The sequence below is a fragment of the Platalea leucorodia genome (genome assembly GCF_965183815.1).
Source record: "Platalea leucorodia genome assembly, chromosome: 1".
In the NCBI taxonomy this organism is placed as follows: Eukaryota; Metazoa; Chordata; class Aves; order Pelecaniformes; family Threskiornithidae; genus Platalea; species Platalea leucorodia.
In genome coordinates this window covers 134,956,308-134,968,309 of record NC_138823.1, presented here as the reverse complement: position 1 = coordinate 134,968,309, position 12,002 = coordinate 134,956,308, and the positions used below count along the sequence as shown (strand labels likewise).

The window sequence follows — 12,002 nt, the reverse complement described above, 5'->3', positions numbered from 1 at the left end:
ACCCCACTGGGATGCAAACCAATGCATGATACATAACTGGCTTTCAATATAGCAGGATAACGAGGATAAAGTAACCAAGATAAAAAGCTTGGAGATTATACTTCTGTTGTTTTTCCCCTTTATTCCAGCATCTGGTTTCACAGCAACGCCTTTTGATACAGGATGAATCAGTGAACTTGTTGAGTCTGTACACGTCCCCTTCTCTGCCCAACATTACCTTGGGACTTCCAGCAGTACAACCTCAGATCAGTGTAAGTGACCAGTCTCAATCCTTCCTGTCTACTTTTATTTCTAGAAAACCTTCTTTCTGTCTATTCTCTTTTTTGAACATAAGCAATTCAGAGTAGGAACCAGACCTTTCTTTGCACTGGGCAACATCTGAACGTTTAAGGGCACAAGTTGAAAGCAATAATCATTCTTAATCACAAATAAACAAGTGCTAGAGTGGAGCTTAGCTAAGTATGTACCACATGCATTGCATTTATGTCTGCAAATCAGATAACAGATTTCAGACATGGTGAGAAGTGTATCAGGAGATCATTTAGTATAACAGTTCAAATTATATGATCACCCCTACCTGGTAAAGTACAGCACCTGTAACATTTTATGAGATTCCAGTAGCAACCTAAGCTGGGTTGGAGCACAGTAGGGGAAGAATCTCGTATTCCTGCAGCTAGGTTTGTTATTTGAGGGGTGTGCTATCAGTCAGACAAATAAAATCGGTGACATGTGAACAATGCTTAATATTTTAATGACAAGTTTTATTCATGTGCCCTTTGTTTAGTCTGCAACAATCACCTTTATTTAGAGCTAAATGTTAATTTAATACGTGAAATGTATGAAAACACAGACATGGTATGTATCGAAATCCATGCTGATGGATAAGGATCTTTAGATCTAGACCAAGTTACAGTAACCTAGAGGTGAAATCTGAGGCTCAGTAAAATATCTGAAAATTTTGCTGCTGGTCAAAACTTTCCTTTTCTGATTTGCAGCAAAAAATGTAAAAATACTGAAACAGGTTATATGGTGGTTCTATACAACAGTGTATAAATTCTGAAGAAATTTTAGCAATTTAAGTTTCTTAGAACGTGAATTGGTAACTTCTGTAGGGTAACTTACTAGGGGTGTAAGTACAGCTTTCCATGGTGTAAAAAAAAAAAAATCTATACAATCCACTATGTTTTGTAATAAGTGCTACTTAATTCCAGTGTTAAATGTAGTTTCAAGTTAAAGTTTTGTGTTATTTTATGGCTTTTTTAGTACTGTTCTCACCAATAATATATTGCTACAACCCAACATTCTAACATCAGATATAGAACTTTGCAAAGGAAATTGTGTAAGCTTTAAATCAGTTCTCTAGAAGCCTTTCATGAGATATTTATAAGCAAATTATTGTTTTTAAGGGATGGAAAAATTGAACTGATCATGAAAAGTAGTGCTTACTTTTCCAGACGATATCATCAAAAATTTCTTAGCTATTTCACAAAAATATAACTAGCTCCAAAGTAGTTTTATAGCATTAAAATGGAAATGAAAATATGTTTAATTTTCTCACTCAAATCGTAGGAGCTTTTGATGTGGCCAGCTAGCACCAAATATTACTTTTGGCATCAGAAAAAACAAAGGGGTTGATTTATGCAAGTAATGTTTATTTCTGTTACCAGAATAAGCAGTTGCAAATTGAATGTAAAGTTTACTTTGGTGTTTGTTTTTCAGGGAAGGGTGATAGCAGAGTGTGAAGTAAGCATACACATGAAAAATATTAGTGAAAACCTTGGTTTGCCTCATTAGAATTTATGGAATTCAGATTATGAGAGATACTGTTTTTACCATGACATACCATAAGTGGTTATCTGCAGGCCTCAACACACTTATTTCCGTTAGGTTATTATTCTTGCTGTAAAAAATGTTATTCTGCTTTAACTGCTCTTTTAAGAATTTTTTTTCTTTTTAAAACTAGACAAAGAACAAAGAAATATAAAGTACATTTGCAATGCTGAAGGGCCAAAACTTCCAAAAGCTTTAAATCAATAACTGTGCAATTTATAAGGGCACTTGAAAATGCCACACACGTACAACAGCTCTTGATGATTCTGCAAATGAGAGTTTAACTGTACAAATTTACTTTGCAAAAGGTAAAACTTATATTTGTGCTGTCCTTCAGGGAGTCAGGGAGTGCTCCAGGAAAAGTAATAGCTTCCCACTACTACAGGTAATTATTTTGTTTTGCTGATTGGCTTGCTGTCTGATGGAAAGTTATGTGAAAAACCAAGCCTTGCCTATTCCAAACTCAATGGAAACTATTTCCTCTGATCCCCTATTTTCTTGTGCAGGAGGCTGTGGGAAGGTCTTCAGGAATTTTAAGGATAGGTCCTGTCTTTGCATTAATAATGTTCTAACTAGTAGTTCCTTATGCTTTGGCTTTTATTACTGATTTTTTTCAAGTGGTTTCATTACTCAGTTTCTCACAGTGTTACATTTAACTGGCATGTTCTTCCTTCCTTTTCATCTCACAGTCAAAGTGTAAGATAGGGATATTAACCTTTTCTTCTATATGTATTCATAAAGTATGACATAAGACCATCTAATCAAGCGATGATATAAATGGCCAGGTCTGTGAAAAACAGTTACAAGTGCCGTTGTTCTTTGACAGGCTTCATCATCATTCAAAGAAAAGCAGAAAGGGGAGACCCAGTCGCTCAGACAAGGAGTGGCCTTGGCTGGACAGTATGGGGGGAACATTCCTCCGTCCTCAACTCATCCTCATGTTGCTTTGGAGGGAAAGCCAAATAGCAGCCACCAAGCTCTCTTGCAGCATCTGTTACTGAAAGAACAAATGAGACAGCAGAAACTTCTTGTGACTGGTAATGATCAAGGCTTCAACACAATAATAATTTAAGATGTTTTTAATGACATTTGTATTCACATTAAACGAAATGTGGTAATACAGATACTATACATCCTAACTGTTGGGAAAAGTGGAAGGGTGGGAGAAAAAAGGACAGGATCTTTGTTTTCCCCCTTTAGTGATTTTGCTCCAGTCTGTTCGCCTGAAAGAATTCAGTGATTACAGAAAAGAGAAAATGATTACTTCATCACATTCTTTTGCAGCTGCTGAACTTCCCAGCATGGCGAGGCACGTGGTACACATCCCACTGCATCAGCGCTGATGCAAAGTTCTGCAATATACACCCCTCTTCTCGCTGAAAGCTTTCTCTCCTATTCAACTATTAGTTTGTTGTTCTTCACACAGGATTGAAATGTCCTTGTTTTGCAGGAGCGGTTCCTCTTCATCCACAGTCTCCTTTAGCAGCGAAGGAGAGGGTCTCACCTGGCATAAGAGCTGCCCACAAACTGCCTCGTCACAGGCCACTGAATCGAACCCAGTCAGCTCCTCTTCCTCAGAGTACTTTGGCCCAACTGGTCATCCAGCAACAACATCAACAATTTTTGGAGAAGCAGAAACAGTACCAGCAGCAGATCCACATGAATAAGGTGAGTTCCCAAGGAGAGGAATTTCCAATACGTGTAAAGGTTGAAAACTAACAAGGAAGTTTAGGTATTGGTGCCATGTGGTCATGGACAGTAGACAGGTTCTTGCACGAGTGTCTTGTTTATGCATAGTTCGTGTATACAGTTGTACAGATCTTCATTTTCAGCTTCTGAGATATGCTGCAAAGGTAATTAGTGGTTCTTGATATCAGTAAGAATACAATTCAACAAAATAGGGTTCAAAGCATCTTACAGGTTTAAATTACAGGTGGTTTCCTGTTGAATGGTAAATGACGCCTTAAAGATTACTAGGTTTCTATCCAACTTTTTAATCTGCACTTCTGAGCTTCAGCAATCATTCCATCCAGCTGCCTTTGAATTGTATTTTAAGCTTTCTCATTGCGGTCTAGTATGTGGAGAAAATATATAACTCATTTGAACTCAATCAGCTGATAAAATTTATCTTTCTTGTTTAAGAAACTTATTAAACATCTGGAGAAATTTTTAATCAGCTTTTATCAAACCAACTGTTTCTCTGTAAGTCAATTAGTAACATGAAAGTTTGTTATCTATATGGCAATATAAAATTACCATATAAGGAGAAAGAGAAGAATGTGCTATTGCTAACATCAGATACAGAGTTGAATTGTGCCCCTCTTTTCCTGTAGAGTAGCACCTTATTCTGGGGGGGGGAGGAGGGGGAGAAGAAAAGAGACCATCCATTAATAAACAAAGAGCGACAGACTCTAAACAGATTTATCAGGAGTTAATGCTTCTACAATAAATGTGATGCTGTTCCCTGCTCTAAAATTAAGATATGCAAGTAATTAAATGCTTTTATCTGGAGAACATTTTTCTGCACTTACTACATAGCTTTCCAAAAGTTGTTTGCTGGAGCTCCTCTCGTAATTCAAAGATATTAATCATGCATCTTTAGTTGTCTTCTTTTGTTTGAGGGTTACTTAATAACTTTATATAAGAGATAATGGCAAAGAAGAAAAGATGAAAAGCGGGCATTCAGCCCTTCTACCTAAGAGAAAAGAAAAGAAAAAAATCAGTCCACCTTACTTGGTGAACTTTCCAGGGGGTACTGATTCTTTGGAATCTACTAAGAATTCCCAACAAAATTAGAAACAAACCTAGAGTTTAAGTACATAGTTTGTACAGTGGTTTGGTTATTAAATCTTGTCTTAATTAGAAAAAATGAAGACCAGAAAACTTCAAAGTTCAGAGCTGATCCTTGCATGTTAACCCCTCTCAGCTTGGGTGTTTTGATTACTCAACTAGGACTCCAGTTGGCTTTTCTTTGAGTATGCATTCCATATGTTTAATCAAGATGGCATATGTATATCTCGTAGCCTCAGGTTTTGAAAATATTTCACCTGCCCTCAATTGTCTGAAGAGAAAAGAATTTTTACCGGTAAAGCACTGATTCTTTATGCTGTTTGTGGGTATTCACTACAAACTGATCAGTTCATGCATTCCTCACAAAGCAAAGAACCCCGCTGACATGTTTTTGTTAGATCATATGCTTATTGACATAAATTCTACCATAGCATTTGGGGATATGTGCTGTGGCATATAGGTACGTTTGCCCTGAATGTGAAAATTGAACTTGAGTCGCATAAACATATTCCTAGTCACATAGGACTAGGAATGCATTGCACCTCACAAGAGCTAGGCTGGATAAGGAAGTAAAAAGACTGCGGTTGGTTTGGGATAATGCTTGTTTCAGTAATATTTTTTTTCTGAGTTAAACTGCAATGAAAATGCATGTTAAGGAGAATAATTCCCTCTCGTACTTGAAATACGCTTTCATTCTCACGTGGTCATTTGTGATAAAGAGACAATACAATTCCTTCTTTTAAAACCTAGTGAACCTAGCTTTTATTCTCTACAGTATAGGCTATACACATATGCAGGTAGTAGAAATTGAAGTTTATTCTAGGGCCTTTCGCTGCCTTGAACCTCCATAACCTGCTTCCTTTGCCCCAAAAGCTTCTCAGTCTCCTTTATCCCTACTCCCAGAGCAGCTAGCCTTCATCAGTAGCTCATCAGAGCAGCAAGCACCTAAAGAGGAACAGGATCGTGCTGCAGCCACAGAAGCAGTGGGTTATCTGAGGATGCGGGTGGTTTATCAGACTTTACAGTTTGCAGCATCTAGGTTCTTCTACAGCACCATTCTCAGAAGAACCGTGCTGATGAATAGTACTGAAAAATGTCAGTGCTCTAATCATGTATGTCCTCTGCAAGTACACAGAAAGCCAGGGGGCTTTCTTACATACTTAAAAGAAGAAACTTGATTTTTAAAAACTGGAATTTAAGAGTAGCCCATACACAAGAGAGTGAGAAAATATCAAATCATGGAGTGGCTTTTAAGTACTGAATTTAAAACTGTATTTTTTAACCCTTTAACTTAAAGGTTCAGATTGAACACCTATGCCTACATAACGTTTTTGAACTCTACTAGCATGGTGGGACATACTTTGTTCAAACTTAAAACTTGCCTCTATTTGCAGTTGAAGTTATTCGTGCATTGTACAATTTGCATGGCTTTACAATCAAACTTAAACTCTGCATAGCAGAGTTATTTGAACCTTGAAACACTTGATATTCTAGACCATGTAGCAAAGCAACCCAATATCTTCTCATTTCTTCAGACAAGTTTGGGCATGTTTCGAGTGAATACATACGCGTGTTATTTTCCATTGTTCTGTGCCTTACTCTTCTGTTTATAGACCGTATAATGAAATCTGCACAGAAGTATAATTTCCTCCTTTTCAGTTATGAAAAAGGTAAGGGTTTTTTTTAATAAGGAATACTCAAACATTCTCTTAAAAGTTATGGTGAGAAAGACCAGAACTGTTTTAAGCTGACAAGACTATGAAATGCTGGTTGATCAAGAGCTTAGAACAAGTTAATATCTTCCTTCTCTTTTCCATTTATCTTTCCTTTTTTCCTTATGTTTAGGACTTCAGGTACTTAAGGCTTTAATATATTTCAACCGAACCCAGTATTTGAATGTTTGCCCTGAACTAAGATGATATGGCATGTGTCAGCACTCCCTGAAAACTGTTTTTGGTCAGATCTTTTTGGCGAACATACATATAGGTGTATCTTGCCATAACAACAAGAAGAGGAGGAGAGCAAGTTTCTCCACACCCCATTGATCTTGTATTTATCTTGTATTAAAAAGCCATTTCTTTTCTTTGAGAAAAGAATATACTTCAGCAGCAAGCCAGTGCTGCTGTGAGGGTGATAACAAGCAAAATCTAACGTAGGTCAGAGGTAAAGAATTCCCCTAGATCGTTTCCATTCTGAAAAGAAACAAATCATTGCCAAGAGGTGTGCCTCTGTCCTTAATAACAAAGAGAAGCTCCCCTATGGATTATTTCTGGTCAGCTGTCAGATGCCAGGCTTTTGATGTGGGAAACGGTATACGTCTCCACTGAAGTCTGACATTTATACCTGCGGGATCTAGTATGCTGACCTTCTGAAAACATTCTGCAAATGTTGACATCCCATCCAAAAGTAGGTAGAAACTCTCGTCCCAGCTTTCTGGGGAAAAAATAATAATGAATGTGAAGTAACCTGAACTCCGCTTGTCTTAGGGAAGATCGCCTTTGCCGTTGTCAGCTTTAATATACTTCTGTCCAAATGACAGCTTATTTGCTCATAAGGCCCTTTGATCACCATTGCAGATCTTCATTCTGCTCAATAAAGGCGGTCCAAAGTCTGAACCCCCCGGTGAAAATTACTGCATTCGGGTACCAAAAGACCACTACTACAATAAAAACCTTAAAATCTTGATGTTATTTGTGTATCTAGAAAGCTTTGACCCTGCCACTTGCAGAAGAAAGGGTGATTTTGATGTAACTAATGTTAAGTGCAAAGCCCCTAGCAGAAGTCTGCATTCAAAATAATCTTGGAAATCATAATGTGAAGAGTAAGTGAACAAAGCCCTCTGTCTTTAAAGGCTATTTTTGTCACGTATGATGAACGAAGGCCTGCCTCCGCTGAAGCTAAACTAGCACTGTCTTCACTGGGACCAAGATTTTATTTGATCAGTGTGGGAAACCTACATGTGTTCTTAAAATAATGTATTCATAGCATTTTGACAATGCGTTTTCAATGGTAAAATCCTCCTCTGTATTGGAGTAGTAAAGGTTAAAATAATGGGGCAGTTGGTAGAGTGCACTGAAGTATGGGAGCAGTATGGATAATGTTAAAGCTTAGATAAGGAGTACTTGAATTTCAGTTTTCATTCCAGGATGTTAATTGGTTTAAAGCATCTTTGTATAGGGAACCATGACTGGGCAAGACTGTGAGATCCATGACAAAAAATATATAGGAAGTGAAAATTCGTTGATGCTTTGGATGGTGACCATAACTGGCCAATAGCTGTTAATAAAAAATGAAAAATAATATGGAAGTGTCTGTTGATTTATTGATGGAAAAAATAGGAAGATTATTTGTTGTCAATAGGAATATTGAAAAGATACAGTTAATCCCAGATTAATCATTCACTTCTCTGAATGATATTTAATGAAATACAGAAGACTGGATCAGGTTCAGCTGGAGTAAATTAATCTAGTTTCATGAAACATATTACAACTGAGGTCTTGGCTTTCCAGCTTACACATCTGACTAGCATCTTCTGAAGGTGAGAGGTAGCACATTTCTTCTTTCAAATTTTGCTTATAGCAGGGGATTATTTGGACAAAACTATAGCAACAGTTGAGTGGGTTTGGAACTGAAAAATGCCCAGAGCATTTTCTCCTTTATTAAGAACTAATGTTTGAGCCATAATGCAGAAGAATGATTTTGAAAGATAAATACATCCCTTAGAAACGTTGTACTACATGAGTAACAGAGACGACAGTAAGCAGGTGCCAGGTTGTTTCAGTACAGCTAACAACATACATACCTGGTCAAAGTAATCTGATAGCCATAGGAGAGAAGGAGAAAAAGTATGTTACATAAGTATATACATGAGTTCTTAGAAACAACTGCTATGTATTTAAACTGAACAATTAATTAAGGAAAGAAATGTATGGGGTGGCTGTTGCAGGATTTTATGCTTTGTCTCCCTTGTAAAGACTTTTTTTTTTTAATAAAATATTGTATTGCACAAGAGCTTATCATTACAAAGGAGAAACAAAGGCAGGGGCTGCAACTGAAGGACCTATAAAATGGTCTGTTGCAATGTCCAGATTATTTATACTTAGTCTTCCACTTGTTCTGTACAAGCAGGCAGGTTAGGTTGTGTTTGATGTCTTTTTGGTTGGACTCTTGCAGTTATACAATGGAGTTGATGTCTGTAAATGCTTCCTCTGCTGCTGCCGCTATTTACTTTGGCTCATGCATATCGCTTACAGTTTAATTTCCTGAAAATAAAAGGAAAAAAAAAATAGGTTACATTAGTATGAAACCATTTTTTTGAGTGACTCCTTTAGTTGGAACAGTGATAACAGTGAAGTGTGTTCGTTAAGGAAAGACCAATGTGCACAACTCTAATTTATTAGTGAAATAAAACATGGTTTTATTATTATTTTTAAATATAGTCTTATTAAAACTCAGATTAAGCAATCACTTTTGCAAAATCAAAAATATGCATTAAAATGAGGAGAAAGTCCTGCATGTACCTACAGATAAGTTCAGAAAAAAATGGTAAGTGGGGATTTAAAGTGAAAGATTTAAACATTAAGTGTAACCAGAAGTATCCAGCTGCACAATGAAAGGACTTGAGCAGTGTTTCATTCAGAACTCATTTTCTGCTACGTAATCCAGCTTTAGATAGAGAGATAAGATAGAAATATTGACTCTAAACTGGTGTCTGTGCATGTCTCCAGATACGTAATTTTCCACAGTAGTACCAGGAGATATAATATAAAATAAGATGTTTCTGACTTAGGAGGACTGAACAGTCTCCTAGTAATTCTACTCATGTAATTACTGAAATAAGATGGGGCCAAGCTGCCTTTAAAAACCACTTTAACAAATATGAAAGTATGGTGGTAATACAGAGAAAGCAGTCCGCTGTGCTTTAGCAGACTGAGCAGCATGAGTGGCTTTCAGTTTTGGGTGTCCGTCCCCCCCATGCCATCCACTCACTTTTATCATGCTGCATCAGATGAGAGGACATGACTATAATGCCTCATAGCCCCTTGCCTGAGGCTTAGTTAAAGTCACAGTGTAAAGGATGTTTTTAATTAGATTTTGCCATAAAGATGATAATATGAATGCACTTTGTAAAATCTGCTGTGCATAAAGACTTTCATTTCACAGAGTTTTAGAAAATTTAATTTGTTTAGCTCCTCCTGTCACCAAAGACTGGAACAAATCGCCTGCTGGGGATTTGGGAGCAGGCTCCAAAACAGCAACTGCAAATTGCAATGTGGACAAATACCACTCTAGTCTCTACAGCCCCCTTACGTGTGCTTGTATCACTCCACTGATTACATGCAAAAAGCGTTTGAAGGTGTTCCACGTATAGATTATATACTGCAGTCCATCATGTGTTGCCTCAGAAGGCCCAGCAGCAGATCTGTGCCGTACAGCAGCGTGAAGAAAAAAGAGCCAGACATAAAAGTGAAAAAGCATAGAATAAAGGAGAGCAGTAATGAGCTAAATATGTGTCTTAACTTTGCTGTGGACATGCACTCATTTTCTCTTGGCTTCCCCTCCAGAATAACCCACCTGATGTCAAGTAACTGGCACATGGAATGGTTTACAGATGGATCAGCATCAGTGACTCTCATAGCTGTATCTGATTATCTGTCACACAGATGTTTCAGCTTGTATTTGCTTGCTAGCAGCCAGCCAAGCAGCCAGACCTGCCTTTCTTTTCTTGCTTGAGGAGTGGAGAGGGCTCGCACACAGATGTTTAACTGAGCGACAGAGAGGCGTGTACCCGAGCTGAATACACGTAGTTAGCTTCAGTGCCTTCTTGGTCAGCATCATCCCCTGAGGAACAACTGGAAAAGATTTATGGGTTTGATCTAAGAAATTTTCCAGATGCTGCTTAATAAAAGGAGACACTCTGCATTAGTTGCAGTAGTAAGGATTCCCCAGCTTAGAGCATGCCACCTGCAGCATGCAGGATACACGTGTTGTGATTTGCCAGTCACTACAGTAATGAAAAGGGATTTTTTTGTTTGTTACATTTAGTTAGTCATTAAACTCTCATTTCTTCCCCAAAACGGAGGTTTGCTGTGACCGAAGCCTGTAGACTTCCCCTGTGGAATTTGTTTCTCCACTGATGTGAGGTGCATGCATCAGAGCATCAACTGGAACTGCACAAACAGATCTTTCAACTCTTCTTGTTGACTTTGTGGGAGTTCCTGAATCCAGCTGTAGCTTCTTGATCATAGTTTACATGACAACCCTGCCCTTCACTAGGGTGGCATTTTTCTCCATGCATTAGCAAGCAGAATGAAACTAGACCGTCCACGGTTTGTGACAAAAATAGCTATCCTGAAGCCATCCAGTAACTCAGCATGTAGCACTAGCTAAAATTCTGTTTGAAAGACTTGATAGTTGCAGGGAAAGGCAGATGGGAAGAGGAAAGTATGTAAGAGTAATGGGAAAAGGTGGGGGTTTTTCCCCTCTCAGTATGTTTGACCTTGGTGATACAAATCAGTAGTTGCTTGAAATCAAGTGGGCCAGTTGAACAAATGATAATTACTCACTTGACCCTGCAGACGCTTACTCACATGTCTGATTTGCGCCTCTTTCAACAAAGTGGGGATTTTTTTTCAGTTTGGCTTTTTGGGTTGGATTGGACTATTTTGGAATACATTTGCAGCATCTTAAATGGTAAAATGTAAACCATACTTGATTGCAACCCTGAGGCATCTGGCACCTCAGCAAAGCTTTACAATAGTGGTTAATGGTGTAAAACCAGTATTGTCTGGGTAGCTGTGTTACATCATCACTGCTGAAACAGAGATACCTGTACCGTGCATGGCAAAAGCTGAAGTCTTTCCAGGCATGGACAGACATGCTTGTAGCCTCTTTGTGCCACAGGAGGGGTGACTGACAGCAGCTCTTTGTCACCGCTCCTTTGTCGACTTTTCATGCCTTCACTCTTTAATTGATAGAGAAGCTTGTGTGAATATTCCCTAATTTGCTTGTAGCAAAATATTAACCGGATTAATAATTTTCTTACTTCTTAGAGTTCTTTTTATTATTTTGTGTTGTGGAAAACAAACTGTAATATAGTTAAATAAATTTCTGCATTTATGTTCGAAGAGTATGAAGGGAGACTAATTTCTCTTGATTACCAGCTATAACAGTGTAACAGATGTGTAATATTTTCATTATTCTGCCTTATTTTTAGTATAGTATTACTGTATAGCACTCTCTTACATACATGGTATTTTCTACTGCAGAATAACAAGTGCCCTTTTGCCTAGGAGCTTTGGTTCTTTTTCCCCTGTACATTAATAGTTTAGCGATGCATAGCTACCTGGGTTTGCTGTGGAAGCTTTAATTTTGTCAGTGCA

At 37.9% G+C, this 12,002-nt stretch overlaps 1 protein-coding gene across 1 annotated transcript in view; it reads left to right on the top strand.

Moving 5' to 3' along the window:
- HDAC9 (histone deacetylase 9) overlaps nt 1-12,002 on the top strand; it is a gene marked incomplete at its 3' end in the record, with an annotated part of 290,855 nt that overhangs the window by 82,704 nt on the left and 196,149 nt on the right. Inside the window, exons 8-10 of the mRNA XM_082329553.1 lie at nt 129-251; nt 2,657-2,867; nt 3,281-3,498. Of these exons, the coding sequence (XP_082185679.1) occupies nt 129-251; nt 2,657-2,867; nt 3,281-3,498 (552 nt within the window). The remainder of the gene's footprint in view (nt 1-128; nt 252-2,656; nt 2,868-3,280; nt 3,499-12,002) is intronic.